The 19,183-nt window shown below is 44.8% G+C and overlaps 1 protein-coding gene across 1 annotated transcript in view; it reads left to right on the forward strand.

Moving 5' to 3' along the window:
• Window positions 1-8,084: 8,084 nt before the first annotated feature.
• The window catches only part of PRSS12 (serine protease 12), a 79,771-nt gene continuing 68,672 nt past the window's right edge, over window positions 8,085-19,183 (forward strand). Inside the window, exon 1 of the mRNA XM_061164138.1 lies at window positions 8,085-8,608. Within this exon, the coding sequence (XP_061020121.1) occupies window positions 8,116-8,608 (493 nt within the window). The 5' untranslated portion in view covers window positions 8,085-8,115. The remainder of the gene's footprint in view (window positions 8,609-19,183) is intronic.

Genomic DNA, 19,183 nt, shown 5'->3' on the forward strand with positions numbered 1-19,183 from the left:
ATCATGTGTCTCCAGAATCCATAGGCTAAAATATCTGTGAAACATCATAATTTAGCATGAAACTGCTGCCAGATAAAAAAGTATAAACTGGGTGTAGTAAACTCAAATGCTTACAAAGTCCAGGCAGGTAGGACCCATGGTGAATTGAGGACTGTTCCCTAAGTCTAAGGACGGAAACAGCCATAGACATTTGTCACTGTGTGGGAACTAGGGATGTCACAGTACCAGAGCTTCTGATGTTTTCAATTTGTATTGTACATCGGTCGATCTCTTCCCAAGTGCCCACATAGTTAGTTCAAGCTAACCACAGCTAAGTCTATCCTTCAGTCAGTGAGCGTTGCAGGAACAGGTGTGCATGCACGCTCAGTTGTGTCCGACTCTTTGTGAACCCGTGGACTGCAGCCTTCCCGCCTCCTCTGTCCATGGGATTCTCCAGGCAAGAATACTGGAGCGGGTTGCCAATTCCTTCTCCAGGGCATATTCCTGACCCAGGGATCAAACTCGTGTCTCCTGCATCTCTTTGGCAGGTGGATTATTTACCACTGAGCCACCAGGGAAACCACAGGGACAGGCACGGAACCCAGGAATGGCCTACAGGGTGTGTGGGGAAATATCCCTGGATGCCTTTGGGAAAGATTATTTTGCTCCTGAAACAGGGGCACAGAAAGAACATGTTCTTCTTCCGGACAAGAACTCTATCTAGATGTAATGTCTTGTTCTTTGTTGGAGGTCTGAAGATAAAGCCAACACTCAGATAGCCAAACAGAGAGATACAGAGCCTGCTACCTCAAAGGCGAGGTCAGGCACTGGAGCAATCAACCTGGATTGCTTGGTACTGCCTACCGGATGAGATCATATAATCCTCGAAAATACCTGACTTTAGGCCAGTTTGAGTCGAAGCGTCTTTTACTTGCAGCCAAAAGCTTTCTAACATGCACTCACACAAGGAAGGCTGGTAACCCATAATTTCATGGATGAGCTACTGATTTTAAATAATATATACAGTTCAATTATTAAAGTAATGCTTCACTAAACAAATATATCTGGATGGCATGTCCATCTTGGTGGTGGCTAGTTTGTGATTTCTCTTGTAGACACTACACTGTCATATTATAAAAAAGCATTAAAAGCTCATTTGCATTTTATTTGAGGATCTCATTTGTTCACTGTTCATTGGCTGACGTTTTTAAAAACTTGACTTAAAATTTTTAGAGCAGTTTTAGGTTTACAGCAAAACTGAGGGGGAAGGTACACAGACTTCCACATATCCTCTTCACCATTCATGCATAGCTTCCTCCATTATCAACATCCTCCACCAAAGTGACGTATTTGCTACAACTGATGAACCTACACTGATACATGATAATCGCCCAAAGTCCATAGTTTATATTATGGTTTACTCTCGGTGGTATACATTCCATGTACTTGGACAGATGTATAATGACATGTATGCATTATGATAGTATCATATGAAGTATTTTTACTGTCCTAAAAATTCCCTAAGCTCTGCCTATTCATTTCTGCCCCAACACTTCAACCTCCAGCAGCCACTGATCTTTTTACTGTCTCAACAGGTTTGTCTTTTCCAGAATGTCAAATAGTTGAACTCATATAGTATATAGTTTATTCAGATTGGCTTCTTTCATTTAGAGATATGCTTTTAAGATCCTTCCACATCTTTTCATGCTGAGTAATTCTTTTCAGTGCTGAATAATACTCCATCACCTATTGGCTTCATTTAAGGACCAATCATTATAGAACACATGATTCTTTCCATTGGGGGTTTTACAATGAAAACAAGTCTGGAACAATGTGTGGCTGTAGAAATTCTGTGTGTACAGCATGCCAGGCTAACCTATATTTCAAGAGCAGAATTTGATTAGGGAAGATTTCATAGTTTGAACAGGCTATGGGGAATTTTGTCAGATGGACAAAAGTTAAAGAGTAAACTCAAATACAACAGTGACTGTGTTTATTGTATAACAACCACATATTATGCAGCTGTGGAAAACTTAATGTAATCACAGTGTGGTACGTGGAAGAAGAGTGACTTTTTTCCATTGAAATCTGCAATGGGTAAATAATATCTGAGGTACTGTTTTTAATTCTGTGAGTTGCCATTTACTGCCATATTTGTCCTGATAATTGTCTTCACATACTTAAATGATAGTCATGTGCTCACTGTCCTTAATATACTGTTTCTAACTCTTACAGCTTCGTAAAATAGAGTTATCTTCATATTACAGACAGGGAAACTCTATTTTCAAAGAGGTTAGCAGTGATTGATGGATGAGTGGGCAGCCAGGACCCCTAAATCCTATCTCCACCCCCACCCTCTCCCATTCTCAGGCAATGAGTTCCCCAGAGGACGTTTATGCATTGGATACAAGCTGGGCAAATGCAGACTTTTACAATTAGCTGAGGCTTTGATCCCAAACCCCAAAATAGTTTCCTAGTAGTGGTGGAAGTGTTAGTCACTTAGTCGTATCCAGCTCTTTGTGACTTCACAGACTATAGCCCGCCAGGCTCCTCTGTCCATGGAATTCTCCAGGCAGGAATACTGGAGTGGGTTGACATTCTCTTCTCCAGGAGATCCTCCAGACCCAGAGATGGAACCCAGGTACCCTGCATTGCAGGCAGATTCTTTACCAATGAGCCTTCAGGGAGGCAACCAACCAAACGGCTAAACAGCTTCTCTCCCTCTCTTCCAACCTCAGCCCAGGTCCAAATCTCAACTTCATGGTCCCTAAGATTCCAGTGATGAAGTAGGAAAAACAATAAGCAGAAGGAGGGAAAATAGGACATTGACCATTTATGCTTACACAGACCTATACCTCCCATGATAATACTATTAAAGAGAGTCCAGTAATGAGAATCAGTTGCTGTTCTTGGATCTGCACACTCTAAATCAGGAAATCTCTTTCTTGAACGTGAAAGAAGTTGGGGAGAAAGGAGTCTTTAATACCACTCTCCCCCCAGAGGCCAGGAAACTAATAAATAATTTAATAGGGATTTGAACCCAGGTCTGCTGGACTCTAAATCAGTAGGAGAGTATAACCAGCATCATAGCTGGATAAAGTAGGTTTCCACCTGGAGGCAACTTGTGGCTTAGTAGATGGGAAGATTTTCCTAACAATTTGGATTTTCTAGAGACGGAGTGAGCTGGCTTCCAAATAGAAATTTCCCCCACCTACAGTTTTTAAAAGATACCTGGAAGTCCACTTGTTAGGAAATTCTGGAAAGGTTTCCTGCATTTAACAGAGAGTTGGGCCTCTAAGTCCTTTTCAACGGGGAGATTCTGTGCTTCCCAGATCACGGGCAAACAGTTCTAGCCAGGTTTTTCCTTCTATCTGTTTACTCCTTTTACCAGTGACCACAGCTCACTTGCAACTGAGAGATGTGAAAACTATGCATTATCCTTAGGCAGACTGCTCAGGAAGAGTTTTAACTCAAAATATCTAGTATTGGGTTGACCAGAAAGTTCATTAGGGTTTGTTTGTAACACTTTGGCTTTCAGGGACCAAACCTGTTGCGGGGGAGGAGAGAGAAAACCCACGGGACAGGACTAGTGCTCAGGGGAGTGGAGTGAGGGTGGATGCATGCTTGTCTGTCTTAGAGGGGAGATGCTGTGAGGCAGCAAGGGGCAGGAGATGCTGATTTGACCCCTGGTTCGGGAAGATCTCCTGCAGAGAGAAATGGCAACCCACTCCAGTGTTCTTGCCTGGGAAATCCCATGGACAGAGGAGCCTGGTGGGCTACAGTCCATGGGGTCACAAAAGAGTCGGACATGACGTAGCAACAAAACAACAATGAAAATCTATATATTTACATTTATATTCCTCATATACCCTATGTATAATTTGAGTAAGCCTGAAAGTGAATCTACAGAATTAATTTCCATGTAGAGATTACACCAAGGTTAGATGAACTTTTTAAAATAAATGGAAACAAAAAAGTATTCTGCTTTATAAAATTCTTTTTAAAACAATAAGGAAAATAGAGATCAAATGCCTCTTAAAAGCATTATGAATACAATGAGCCAAGCAGAACTTTTCTTTGGCTCTCGGCCACCATAAGTAAGGTCAGCAGCCCTTACACATGGTTATATATGGTTATATACAGAACGGCTGTTGCAGTTGTGGGTCCTCAGACGTCTTCATGGCAGAGGGCTGGCAAAGCAGAGGGTGATCAGTATGAGGAAGAGATATAAACCTGACCTCTACTGCCAGAGACTTCTGCCAATGGAGGCCCTTTGCCCAAACCACTGTGCCATTCATTTAGCAGTTCGTTACTTGTTTTCTGGATCTTTCTTTTATTTTCTAGAACTTTTAACTAAATACTATATGTTATTTTATTGTATCCACCCTCCTTGACCAACGGCCTGATAATGTCTTATAATTTTAAATCTTCCACAGTCCCTAGACAGGGACTTATGTTATTGATATGATTTAATAGATTTTTGCTTTTATGTGAAAGAACAGTGCCCAGTGTTTCTTTTTTAACAATATTTTTGCACTTGGAATTGTTCAAGCAAATACTGCTTTTAGCTTTTCCAAATACAGGCGGTTATCCAAATTGTACGTGGAAACTTATCCAAAAGTTATTTGGTGCATTGGTTTTAGAACTCTGTGTATTCAGTGCATTATGTGGGTAAAGCATAATGACCCCCTAAACGACTGGAAAACCAAATGTCCCCGTATAACACAGCTGCCGGAGTAAAGTGCAGGTATGCACGTGTATTCAGTATTCAGGCCCAGCTCTACCCCAAGGCTGCACCCCCCTCCCTGCTGTGAGGTGGAAGGGAGACGGCCCTCTTCACTTCCCTTGTTAGGCTTTTGGCTGGGAGGCTGGGGACAGTTGAGTTCTTGAGCCTTTGTCACCCAGGTTGCTTGATGGGACTGGAGGTTACAGAGGTGACAAGAGAGACTGGGGACCTCATGGGGCTTTCGAAGGCTTGTGCTGGGAAATGCCTGCCGAGCGTCATCTGTTTCCTTCTGTTCCTTCTTCTTGCTCCTTTATTGCTGCTGAAAGGATTGGAAGGCAGAGAAAGAATCCATAGTGGGCTTCTTGCAGCTGTAACACGATGGAGTTGCTGCCCCCTTTCCTTCAGTTTTGCTGTGTGTGACTGGGTGAGCAGTCTGATGGGAGAGCGGTGGCCGGGTGGGGCCTCTCTGGGGTTGGGGGAGACTTCTCCCCAGCCCCCAACACAGGTACTGTACTGTGTCAGAGGCAGGGGCGAGAAACACGTGTCAGGGAATGGGGAATCCACTCCACTGGATGGGGAATTGGAAATCCTAAACATCTGCATGTTGGTAGCAGCCAGGAGGAATGAAAGAAGAGAGGGAAGGAAGAGATTAGCAGAGGAGGGGAGTAATATGTAAAGAGCACGTCTGTTTAAGTCATACTTTCCCGTAAAATACAGGACAAAACCCAAATCGAGGCCCTTGACTTCACAGTCCAATTACCGACATGCTGTTTTATCATCTCGGAAAGGGTACGCTTTAAAATGGAAGTGATTACATCCAGATGTGGAATTTTCTGTGTGTAACTCCACGTCGTATGTGTCAGCGTCATAACCTGTTAAGTAGACCTTGGAAAACCTTCAGCTCCTCTCAGGTGTGAAACGAGCTGGAGAAGAGGCCACACCAGGGTCCCTCCTCTTTTGAGCTCAGTTCCAACCATCTTCTCTTCTACTCACTTCTGTCTTGTTATTTTCCGCTCTCCAAGGTGCACAGGTGCGCTGGGACTGGGTCTGCCTCCAGACTCCAGGAAGTGTGAAAGCCTGGGTGTGGGAGCCTTGAAGAGAAAGGAGGGCAGCAGGCCTAAGCGGGCCACTCAGAATCCCCAGGTGAGCCTTTCTGGGACCATCATGTGAGTGGCAGAAGGTGGAGACTCAGTTTTGAAGAAAAAGGGTGATTCCTTTGAGAACTGTCACCTATTATAGGCAAAGAATCTATGATTTGTCAGAATCTGTGATTCTTCCCTGATGGTCCACAGTGGCTCAGACTCCCTGCTCCCAATATAGGGGCCTGGGCTCAATCCCTGGTCAGGGAACTAGAGCCCATGTGCTACAACTAAGACCCAGCACAGACAAATAAATAAAAATAAAGAAGTAATTAAAAAAAATAAAGTGTACAAATCAATGGTTAAAGAAAAAAAGAAAAAAAAAGAATCTGCAATTGATGAATTCTGCTGACCCCTACTAAAACAAGTAAATCAACTTCCCCCAAATATGTATTTAACTTTACTCTTCTTCGCCAAGTGCAGTTTTAACCATGCTTTTGGAATCAGAAAAGTGTAAGTTTAAAAAAAATGAAACAGTGGGCAAAAGCATCTTGAGCAAAAACATCTTGAATGAAGATTTGATAAACACATTCCTGGATGCCTAATATTGTTCATTTGTCCACTTCTCTAAGTAAAAATCAGATATTTCATTAACAGGAATGAAAAATTAAGAAAACAGTAAGATGATTCAGAATGGTTAAACTAAGATTATTCGAGTTGGGTGTAGGAAATTCATTCAGTTTCGAACTGAAACTAGCTTTTAACAATAAACATTTAAGTCATGTTCAAGTTTTCTTCGGAGTACAGTGTACTATGGGATTCCCGGTGGCTCGCACTAAAGAAAACTTCCTGTGATGCAGGAGACTCCGCTTGGATCCCTGGGTCAGGAAGATCCCCCGGAGGAGAACGGCAACCCACTCCAGGGTTCTAGCCTGAGAAAACCCATGGACAGAGGAGCCTGGTGGGTTACAAAAGAGTCACCGGGTCATAAAAGAGTCAGACACGACTGAGCCACTAAACAACAGGATACTGTGGGACAGCCGGTCTCCCCTACCCTTCAACACGATTATGCCAGGATGCAAAACATTACCTTCTTTATTGGCCTCCCGTGTTTAACTTCAGTGGCATAGTCAGGAACAACTGAAAGGGGAAATCCCTAAAACATCCAGCTTCAGGGATTTTTAAAAAGATTCTAAAGCAACTTTTTTTTTTTTTTTCCCTGCCCGGAGAGGTGGGGCGGTGCAAGTCGGGGGAGCTGTTGAAAAGGCTTTGCTGAGGTCGAGCCAACAGCTATAGAGTTGCCGGTGGACAGAGTCCACCGTGGAAAGGCAAATGAGCAGGCTTAACTCAAGTCCCATGCTCGGCCAAAACGAGGCAGGTGTTAGAGGGATGGGCTTTTTGGATAGGATGGAGACCCGGACGGATGAAGTCTTCTCTGGTTAGAAAGGAAATTTGGTATTAAGAGGGCTTCACTGAATCCCAATAATAACCAAACAACTGGTGTTGTTCAGGGCTCCGGTGGAGAGTGGGTGGCAGGAAGTAGAAAGGCTCGACCTGCTTTCCCTGGGTCGGTTCAGGAATTTAATTTCAGCAAATGTTTATCGGAGCCTAATAAGTGTTGCCCACGGTTTTAAGTTTTAAGCACTGGGATACAAAGGGAAACGAAACGTGGTCTTGTCCTTGAGAAGCTCACAGCTCAGGACAACGGCTTCGGCATTCCAAGTGGGCTTAGATAACTTTTACCCCGGGATTTATCAAGGGACTAAACCCATTCACACTTATAAATATTGCAAAACATAGGAAATGAGGCGCGGCAAGGGGGTGGAGGAGAGGTGGGCTGCAGGGGCTGGCGGCAGGTTTGGCGGCCGCCAGACGGAGGGGCTGTGGTGGTGTCGCCTGCTGGCAAGGAGCAGCCAAGACCGTCCCCCGCGTTGGCACCCTCGGACTTGGCTCCAGCACCCCGAGGCCGCCGGGGTGCCAGCGAGCTGGTCTGGCCGGGCCGGGCAAGGACAGCGTGGAGCCCGGCTCCGGGGCGAGACCGCGCGCCTGTGCCCGCCGCCAGGGGGCAGAGTGCCCGGGTCCGCGCCTTCTCTCGGCGGGTCCACTCCACGAGCCAGGGCTCCGCGGAGCGCACGCCTTCCCCGCCCGGGACCGCTCCCGGGCGCGGCGAGCAGGGCGCGGCCGCGGGCCCCGCGGCGGGAGGCGGCCCGCGCGCGGGAGGGCGGGAGGGGGCTGGCGCGGGGGTTCCGGGGAAGCGCAGCGCCGCCCCCGCCTCCCCTTCAGAAGCGGCGGAGCCGGGGAGCATGGACCAGACGCCGCGGCTCCGGCACCATGACGCCCCCCTACTTCGCGGTGGCTCTGATTCTCGGGGCGCTCCCCGGCGTGGTCAGCTTTGATTCGGTCCTCGGTTATTCCCTCCACCCCCGCCATCACCATGCGCCCTCTCGGGGTCCGCAGGACCCTTATTCCCTTACCTCCCAGCCGCGGCCACAGAAGACACGGCCGCCGCCCCCGCTCCCGCGCGCCCTGCACGCCCCGCCGGCGCTCCGCGCCTCGCGCGCGCACGGCCTCCGCACGCCCCGGCCGCCGCCGGGGGACTGCCCCGCCGGCGCGGCCGGGGCCAACGTGACGGACTCCGGCGCCCCTTGTCTGCGCTGGGCAGACGTGCCGCCGTTCCTCGCGCGGTCGCCCCCCGAGGGCTGGGCGCAACTGCGAGGGCAGCGCCACAACTTTTGCCGGAGTCCGGACGGCGCGGGCAGACCCTGGTGCTTCTACGGGAACGCCCGCGGCAAGGTGGACTGGGGCTACTGCGACTGCAGACGGGGTGAGTGGCCGCAGGGCGGCGGCGACCGGGGGCCGGCGGGGAGCCCGCCTGGGTGGGCGAGCGCGTTAGGTGCTCCTGGAGGAGAAAGTGAGAGGCGGTGGGGCTGTGGGTTTGCCTCGCTCGGTGTGAAGGTGGACGGCCACCGACTTAGCGTCCGCGTCCCTTGGCACCGTGACTTGGAACTGGCGAGGCGCGCTTAGTGTGCGGTTACCTGGGGTGACAGTCTCCCTGGAAGGTGCTGCACTCTCGGGCTCCTGGGTGAGGGCTTGTCTCCGGGCTGCGGGGTTGTCTCCGGGCTGCGGGGCTGTCTCCGGGCTGCGGGCTGCGGGCTTGGCTCCGGCCACAGTGATACGTGTGGGGGCGGGGAAGGGGGTGCGCGCACGCGGCGTGGATGTGTGTTTTCTGCATCAGTTGTGCCTTGAGAATGGTACCGTATTTACGGAGAAGTGGCAAAGCAAAAGAAAAGATAATTTCTAATTACCTGTTTTGGAAAGGGAAATATGAAATCTAATATGAAAATCAATTACCACCCGCCCCCCTCAATTTCTGCCGGCAGTTGACATGTATTTGAAAAAGTTTTTGCAAACTTTCTGGGCCAAAACGTGACTTGTCAAATGATGTTCATGTTCTGGGGCACACGGCGGTAAATATCAGTGAGTGGAGAAGAAACAAAGGGAAAAGATAGGAATAGTAACTATTCTAGGGAAAAAGCAACTTGATATAGTCAAGTGCTGTTTTCAAGAATGCCAGTATTCAACTGTATATGTTATTTGTGGAAAACCGGAATTAGTTGGTAAAGAGATTAAGTTGGTAAGATGTTTCACGTTAATTAATGTAAAAGATCACATTAATAGATTTAATGTAAGTGAATCATCTGCCTTTGAACAGTGCTTTGTTTTGAGTTGGTGGCGTTTTGTTTACTATTAGGGCTTTTTTTTTTTTCTTTAATAGCTGTGGGGAAAAAACCTAAAGTTCTTCAAAGTTTGGATTTTCCTTTAAATATTTTTTTTTTTTTTGGCAGCTCTCCATCCAAGCTCTGTGGCAGGGGCTTCGTTAATTGTGATTCTGAGATATGTTGTACTTTGTACCTTTTGGTGATTTGGAGGTTAAATTTTCACAGGGCCGTTCTTTGCCTTCAGAAATTTTTATTTATCTGTGCCTTCAGTTGCATTAGCGCTTTGAGTGAAAGGGAAGTGATAGGAAGGTTAAGATCCATTATCCTTCATCCTAGAGAATGAAGTCATCGCTATACTTGTTACACAGACAGAATGCCAATGTGGCTATAAAAAATTTGAGGTGATGTCAAGCAGAGAGCCCTAGTGCTGTTTCACTCTTTACTATGAAATTGTCTCTAGTAAAAGCTCATGGTTAGCAAACACTGACACTTTTTTCATTTTTGTGTTATTATATTTCCTATTTCCTATTGTGTATACATATATATGTAAATAAGTGGAATTCAAAGTTAAAACACTGTAATGATCTATTGTTCTCTAACACCTAATTTTTTAAATTTTACATCCGGAAAGAGGAGAACAGCATAGCGGTTCATTTTCCCCACCCTCTTGTGTTGAAAAGAAATTTAAACCTCACATCAGTACAGACTCTTTGGGATACCTTTATGTTCATAGCTAATTCTCATTAGACAAAACTCTAAGCACTGCATAATGGTGTGTCCTTCCTGAAATAAAGTGACTGAACACAAGAGAAACAAAAGAAACCCCCCAAGATGGGAGATAAATACACTCCCCACCCCACCCCCCCAAAAAAAGAAACAGGAAAACAATCTGCTGGCTATATATTAATTTCATTACTCTCACAGGCCCAGTCTGTCATTTACTCCTCACTTTCTGACTGGGCATAGTCATGCCTTAAAATGACTGACATGTTCTGAAATGATGGCTTTCTTGGTTCTGCATTTCAGTTAGGAGTGTAAACAAAGCTATCATGGTGTGGTGAGAAGAATATGGAATTGTGCTCTGGAAAACACTGGTGTCCACTTTGGCTCAGCCAGTAGCTATACAGTGCTGAGTAGGACTCGTCACCCACAGAGCTTTGGTTTCCTTATCTGGAGGAAGGCAGTTTGGGGATAGATTTATTCAAAGGACTTTCCTAGTACTGAGCACATACCAGAACAGCCCAGCCTGATGGTAACAGGTAGGACTGATTGAGGATTCATTCTGTGTTGGAGGCTGAGCTAAGCATTTTATATATTAGTTTTCTCATTTAATTCTCATAGGAACATTATAAGATAGTGCACATTCCACTCCACAGCTCATTTTCCTCTTTAATTAGATGAACATGTAGAAAGTCTGTGTGCTCAGTTGCTCAACTGTGTCCAACTCTTTTTGACCCCCATGGACTGGAGCCCGCCAGGCTCCTCTGTCCGTGGGATTCTCCAGGCAAGAACACTGACTGGAGTGGGTTGCCACTTCCTCCTCCAGGGGATCTTCCCCACCCAGGGAAGGAACTCGAATTTCATGTGTCCCCTGCCATGCCGGTGATTGTTTACCAATGAGCCTCCTGGGAAGCCTGTAGAAAAGTCTAATGATTCTATTTTTGTAGCTTAAAGACTAGTTTAAAAGGAGAGAGAAATGAAACTAAGTTTGGTTTAATGCACATGATTTCCAGTGTCTTATGACTTGAAAATATCCAGGGTTTTTGTTCTCTTTGTTTTTTAAACAAAAAACAGCTTCAACAAAAGGAAAGAAGATTAATTGTAAGGGAATCCCTCCGTTGAAAAATACTCTGGAGGCCAGATTTTCATGTACCTGGTTGCGTGGAGAGCAATGAGGAAGTTGGTGCCTCCAAGGTGGAAAGTTGATTGAAACCTCGTTGCAGGGGTGGCAGGGGGATCTCAGGTGAGCCGGCTCAGGGCGTGGACACTCCAGTGGCTCAAAAGTCTGAGAACAAGGAAGATGATGCCTGGGCCCTGGTTGTGTGAAACTTGCAAATTAGTGATCAAAGAATCTTTGGGGGATTGGAATACCCTGAATCTGCCCTGGGAGCTAGTTCTTATAATAAGCATTAGAATTGTGGCAAGGGCGAGATGGGGGCGGGGCTTATTAAAATGCAGATACCTAGACTCTAGCCTTGAGACCCTGTTTAAGTAGTCTCAGGAATCTGGCTGGGGAATGTGCATTTCTACTGAGCAGTCAAGGTCATTTGGAAACTGAAAACTCATTGCCATAGTCAGGGAAAACCAGGGGAGGGCATCAGAACCCACCTAAGCTGTATAGCGGTGGGTGGTCACGTCAGCTGAATCTGCCATTCTGTGACTTAATCCTGCTAGATTTAGGTGGCACTAGTGGTGAAGAACCCTCCTGCCAATGCAGGAGACATAAGAGATGCAGGTTCGATCCCTGGGTCCGATCCCTGGGTCAGGAAGATCCCTTGGAGGAGGGCATGGCAACCCACTCCAGTATTCTTGCCTGGAAAATTCCATCGACAGCGGAGCCTGGCAGACTACAGACGGTAGGATCGCAAGTAGAAGCAACTTAGCATACATGCACATGTGGCAGGCCTATGGGAGCTTTTTGTGTGGTTTTAGAAAATGGTACCACACTTGTTATTTGACCAGTGTGGGATAATACCAACTTAGTTCACCAGAATATGATTTATTAACTGAAAGTGAGCCAAATTAGTTTTTACATTTCTACAGGAAGAATTAACAGGATGATCTCCAGTAACGTGCTCAGTTGTTCAGTTGTGTCTGTCTCTCGGTGACCCCGTGGACTGTAGCCCACCAGGCTCCTCTGTCCATGGAATTTTTCAGGCACGAATACTTGGAGTGGGTTGCCATTTCCTCCTCCGAGGAATCGTCTAGATTGAACCCCCATCTCTTGTGTCTCCTGCATTGGCAGTCAGAGTCTTCACCACTGTGCTACCTGGGAAGCCCCAGTAATTTACGACTTCCTGACTAGAAGGAGAAATCCCCTTTCTAGTCTCAGGTTGGCCCTGCAGGTGGGGCGACTTGCTTGCACTGTGCTGGGAACTCCTCTTTGTTACAAGCAACTGAGTGGAACTCAGCCTTAAGTGACTGATGTGTAAAATAAGAAACAATAGTGCTCTAATAACTGAGATTTTACCAGAAAGAATGATTCATAGATCTGACTTTTTGTTGTGTCCTGCTAATCTGTTCACCCAAATCTGATTCAAATAGAGATAGTGGACTTGTGGGATAAATGCTGTTGTTTACAGGCTGTGCTCTCTGAAGTCCATCTGGTGTTTGAAGTGAAGGTTAATTAAAAAGTTGGCTGAAAGCTGTCTCTTTTTAAATTTTTTTAATGCTGCATCTTGATGCTGTGTAGCAGGTGCTAAAATCATTTATTAGCAATAACAGATTTGATACATTTCCTGGCTGGATTTTAGATATTGAGCTCAATTTTCTTTACAGGCTAAGGCAGATATAAAATACTTTGATTTGGAGGCATTATCAGACTCTTTACTAATGTGAAAAAAGATTTTATGAAGAAAATTAGACATTCAGCTACTATTGCCTTTTATTGATTATCCTGGACACACACTGTATACAGATAGACATACACACACTCTCTTACTGAATATATATTTATTCATATATATATTTATTCATGTATAAATATGAATATATTTATATTTATGCAGTGCGTGTGTGTGAAGGTAACCTTTGTAAAAGTAACTGGTTTTATAGCTGTGAAGGCAAGCCTAAATGTGCAGCAATAATGGATTACTCAGAGGTCCCTTTATTGGATGTATATTGTGCAGGTCCTAAGGGCTTCCCAGGTGGCACCAATGGTGAAGAACCCAGCTGCCAATGCAGGAGACGTAAGAGACCTGGGTTCAATCCCTGGGTGGGGAAGATCCCCTGAGGAGACATGGCAACCCGCTCCAGTATTCTTGCCTGGAGAATCCCATGGATAGAGGAGCCTGGCGGGCTACAGTCCATGGGGTCGCAGAGTCGGTGTGTGGTGCTGCTCTTAAGTGATAATTGCAAAGACTGTCTATAGAAGATAGAAAAATGCTCATGATAAGGTTGAAGGGAAAAGATTGACACAAAATGTATATACGTTATTGCTAACTGCAAATAAAGATGGCTGTGGAAAATTTGGGAGAGAAAACAGGTGATGAACTTGGATATGAGTGTGGCTTGGATCAGTTCATGTAGCTTTGGTGGCAAAGAATAGCAAACCCAATTCAAAATGACTGAAGGAATAAGGAGGTTTGTTGTTCGTATTACAAGAAGTCGGGCTTCAACATAGTACATCTCTGTCTTTCTGCTACTCTCTTGATTCCATTATTTTCAAAGTGTGGCTTTTATCCTTAGACTAATGGTTATTCCAGATTTCATATTGAGTTAGAATAACTTGAAGACGCAAGATAGGGCATTCTCTTCATGTATGTTCCGTTGAGAGAGCAAGGAGACCTTCCCAGAACTCCTGCACAGATTTCCTCCTGTATTTCACCGGTCAGACCTTCCTGGCACTCTCTGGGAAGGAAAATGCAGTTACCGTGCTTCGCCGGTATTAGTCAGGATTGACCTCTGAACACATGGGGCCTCTCCTGGCAGCGAGAAGCAGGTAGTTATTCAAGAGAGCCAACAGAGTCTGTCAAAAAGTGTGATTGAGGTTTGTCCTGTCGGGCTGCACACCACAAACTTGCAAGCCCTGGTACCTGCCCAGCTTCCTACGACCATGGTTTAATGGATGCGGGGGACCTTACATGTCTGCAGCCAGCCCCTGAAGCAGCTTCTCACCAGGTGTGGCAGGCGGTGGGCAGGACGCAGCAGAAGTCTTTGCTGTGTGTGTGTGTTGGGGGTGCGAGGCAGGAGGAATGGGGTGAGAGTTGGGGCTGGGAGGTGGAGAGGGAGGTTACCAGTTACAGAGGGAATGAGTGGTCAGGTTGGCCCTGGTTACCAGGGAGACCAGCAGGGGAGCACAGCTCTCGACACCCCTTTGATGAGCTGTCGCAGGGCGGTGCTCTGTTCTAAGAATTCACAGTCCCTAGCTGGAGTTGGGGCGGGTGTGCAAGAGTTTATGATGAGGCTCTGTGATTGAGAGGGAAGGTCAGCCACGTGAGTAGGGTGAAGGTAACGCAGGGACCGATGGATGTCCTGAGAGCAAGGGGACTCCATCTGGGATGGCCTGACCTTACAGTCCTCACACAGGTGTCCCTCACTTTTTGAAAGTTTGGCTTATGCCGCTTCGCTTTTAAGAAAGACCTACATCAGTACTTGTTTTCGCTAACCAAAAGAAATCCAAAGACAGTTTTCACTTTTATGAACAATGGTGAAAATTGAAAAGTGCTCTCGGCGTTTGTTTTGCTAGCGGCCGTTATAAACTCAGGGAGATAGTGGAGGACGGAGGCGCCTGGCCTGCCGCAGTCCATGGAGTCGCCGAGCGGAACACGACTTGAGCTCCTGAACATTGTGGAGGCGGCGCACCCCGCTCAGCAGCGAGAGTGCTGCCCCCAAGCGCCTTCTCCAGGAACTGCACTCAGCATGTCCGCGTCCGGCGGCCGCCAGTCTTTGCGCTGTGTCTGGGAGCATCTGTGCCTTTTCTGTTTATTTTGTGCGTTTCTTAGCAAGATGTTTCCTAAGATTAATTGCTTCTTTTTTTTTTGTTGTTGTTGTTGTAAGGTGTAGGTGTTGTTTTTTTGACAAGTTGTGTCTGACTTTTGCAGCCCCAGGGACTGTAGCCTGCCAGGCTCCTCTGTCCATGGAATTTTCCAGGCAAAATACTGAAGTAGATTGCCATTTCCTTCTCCAGGGGATCATCCCGACCCAGGGATCGAACCCATGGCTCCTGCATTGGCAGGCAAAATTTTCACTGCTGAGCTGCCAGAGAAGCCCAGGAACAGAACTTAGAAAGATGAATAAGAAATCACCTAAGTCCTCTGGTTAAGGATGCCCACTCTCTGGTTGAAATGTCAAGATAATACTAGGCATTTTTTATTACCTTTCCTGTGATATGTACTCTGGGAGACAGATAAACTTACTATTAAGTGTAGTTTAATTTCATCACTTACAGTTGTACAATAAAAGGTTAATACCCACACTATGTGTTTATGTGTGGACTGGACTGAGCTACTGAACTGAACAGTGGATAGTTCAGACACAATTTGTAAAATTTTCTGCTAAAGTTATTTAAACGCATATATTGTCTTCTTCTTTTGCATAATGTTATATAATGTTTTAAACGCATGAATAACGGGTGGTGGTGGTGTTCAGTAACTCAGTCGTGTCCGACTCTTTGCGACCTCATGGGCTGCAGCACTCCAGGCTACCCTGTCCTTCACCATCTCCCAGATGGGCTTATAAATTTATGTAAGCCCGATGTAAATGGGTAGAATTGCTTATTCAGTAGATATGCTTTCATTTTGAACCTGACAAGTTCTTATTTTTCTTAGTACAAAAGGTATCTACATAAATAATAGATGAACAATTAATATGAATTATAGATGTGGACTAATGGGGAGAGTATAGTTCAGTTGGATATTTAAGGGGTTGCTTCCTATGTTAAAAGATGATTTCATTTTGACATGGCATGATTTGAATAAAATCTATTATTTTGCAATGCTAAACTGATTTCAGTTATGGGTAAGTGTAATCATTGACCAAATAGAATACCTGAATTCTATCAAATAAGCTGTAGGAAAAAACAAAACAAAACATAAAAATTAATGTAGACTCCCCAACTGTACTTGAAAAATTCAACTAACTATTGCTCTATTCAGTTGTTTTTAGGCAATGTGATTTTTTTGTGTGTATTTTATAATTAAGACAAAAAATGATCACTTAGTATATTTTTCCAATTTTGCCTTTGGTAGAAGGCATGCGATTATATTTAATTCATTGTCAAATATATGTGCTAAATTGTCCAATATGTAATGAACCTTTGTTCTGTTTTTTTAGTAGTTCGTAAACTGAAATTTCTACATCACTTTCAGCTTTGAGTATACTTTTTGTCAAAGATCTAAATAATAGCTTGACGTCACCAGCATGAATTTCTGATTCCACCAGAACAATAGAGCTGACTAAAATTAATTATTTTGTGCCTCTGTGAAGTTCATTAATGATGAGAAAGGATTTGGGTGATAACATTAAGTTTCTATTACTCATTTATCAAACTGTGATTTATACAAGATTTCAGAAATATTTATTTTTAATTCTGTTCAGAATACTACTGGAATGGATCTTTGTTTTTGGGTGTTTTTTTCTGTCACGTGACTTCCCTGGTGGCTTAGACGGTAAAGCATCTGCCTGCCATGCTGGAGACCTGGGTTCGATCCCTGGGTTGGGAAGATCCCCTGGAGAAGGAAATGGCAACCCACTCTAGTACTCTTGCCTGGAAAATTCCATGGATGGAGGAGCCTTGTAGGCTACAGTCCATGGGGTCATAAAGAGACGGACACGACTGAGCGACTTCACTTCACTTTACACTTCTGTCACATGAGTGAGCTCTATTGTATATTTTAAGGAGTTAACTAAATAGGCATACCTTTTCATTTGGCTAATTTTGGAATGAGCTGGATTTAAAGAACAAAGATAACTGACCTGTTTGGCTCCTTTTCTGATATTTCTTTTAGGTCTTCTTGAAGTGTGGACGGTGAGAAGGGAGGTTTTGCCAGCTGTCCATGGAGGAATAATACCAGAATGGGTCTATTAGTTTGCTAAAGCTGCTGTAATGAGTACCACAGACCGAGTAGCTTAAACAAAGAAACTTGTTATTTCACAGTTCTGGGGACTGGAAGTCCAAGATCAGTGTCAGCAGAGCCGTACTTCCTCTCCAGACACCAGGGAAGGATCTGGTCCAGGGCTGTCTCCTGGCTTCCGATAGTTCCTTGGCTTGTGGAAATGTAACTGCAACCTCCGGATGGCGTTCTCCCTATGTGTGTCTGTCCAAATCTCTCCTTTTTACAAGATCATAGTCATACTGGACTGGAGCCCACCCTGATGACCTCATTTATCTTGATCCTCTGCAAAGACCCTATTTCCAAATAAATTCACACATTCACGGGCACTGGATGTCAGTGCTTCAACATCTTTTGGGGGGAAAAGGATTCAGCCCACTGCAATAGCCATGAGAACCAATGAAACTTGTGAAGAGAATTTTAATCTAGTTAGCTCTCTTTCTCTAGATTACCTTGTATTGAGTGAGACTGATAACATGGCAGAAGAGAACCCCTCTGGAATGTCTCTTTGTTTTAGGAATCCCTATTTGTTTCTAGCTAAGTTATCCATAAAGCAAATTTCTGTAACAAAAATCTTTTGTGTTCCTTTTCCTTTATAAAACTGGAGATATGTTTACATGATAAAAAATAGTAGTAAACTAAAATGACAGTGATTTCAACATTTTTAAAAAGTGTATTCATTTTTAATTGGAGGATAATTGCTTTATAATATTGTGTTGGTTTCTGCCACACATCAACAGGAATCAGTCACAGGTACATGTATGTCCCCTTCTTGAACCTCCCTCCCACCTCCTACCCCATCCTACCCCAAGTTCAACATTTTTGGCAGGGAATTAAGGTAGTAGAATTCTGACCATTGTTGTGTATTGGCACATTTTGCCTTTAGGTAGTTGTTAATACCAACAGGCTGGTACAACTGACAATTTTCTTTGTTTTTTGCAATAATTCTTTTCATGAAAGAGGGGGCCTCCTCTCCATGACATGCCATCATGCATAGCTTTATAGTTCCAGACTTTTTTCTATTACTGGCTTAGTCTGTAAATTAGTAATGACTACTATAGTTGAGATCTAAAACCTCTGAGACTTCAAATTTTAGATTATTGTTGTTAACACTTTTTAAAAATAGGAATATTTAGAATAGAATATTTTCCATCAAATTGGCACATGAGAGACTTTAAGACCATGCAACTCTGGATTCACTGAGGTGTTGGTGAGAGACATGAGCTGAGACTATAAGGAACATCGCAAAGTGCTGGGCGGAGGTAGGAAAGTATGAACCAAGGAAGACAGATTGACTTTTGGTGATAAGAGGCTGGGACAGAGGAGCACTATTTACCAAAGAATCTGGTCTAGGATTCGTCTGGAGAACTTTATTGTTAGGAAGATAGTAATAGAAACGAGTTTAGCAGGCTTGGGCCTTTGTGGATTGCTTTATTGTTTTATCCTCTCTCTCTCTGTTTTTTTTTTTTTTTTTCATTGAGCTAAGGGTATTTCCTCTTGTAATTGCACACCTATAAATTTGTGCAAATGTATAGTCCTAGAAATTTGTATAGCCCATGGGACTGGCCTCCGCTGGAGGATTAGCCTCAAATATAGATCACCAGAAAGCCACCTGTCTCATGTTGTGTAGTATAGAGAAACTCTTGAGCCTGTCTTATTGATCTGCCTGGCTAGTTTATTCCCATGTAATGTTTGGTGGATTTGTTGTAATATTTCACCATGCTGGTCAATGCTCACATGGCAGACTGCATAAAGTGGTACCTGAACTATTGAAGGGTGCTTATTGCATCCCAAGTCTTTGCTCAGGCTCGGAGGCAAGGCACGGGTAGCAAGGGACGGAAGCTGGGAGGCAGTTTGTCATGGCTCTGCAACTGCCCAGCTGATTGGCTCCATAGCTTCCTCATCCAT

The sequence above is a fragment of the Dama dama genome, chromosome 17 (genome assembly GCF_033118175.1).
Source record: "Dama dama isolate Ldn47 chromosome 17, ASM3311817v1, whole genome shotgun sequence".
Lineage (NCBI taxonomy): Eukaryota > Metazoa > Chordata > Mammalia > Artiodactyla > Cervidae > Dama > Dama dama.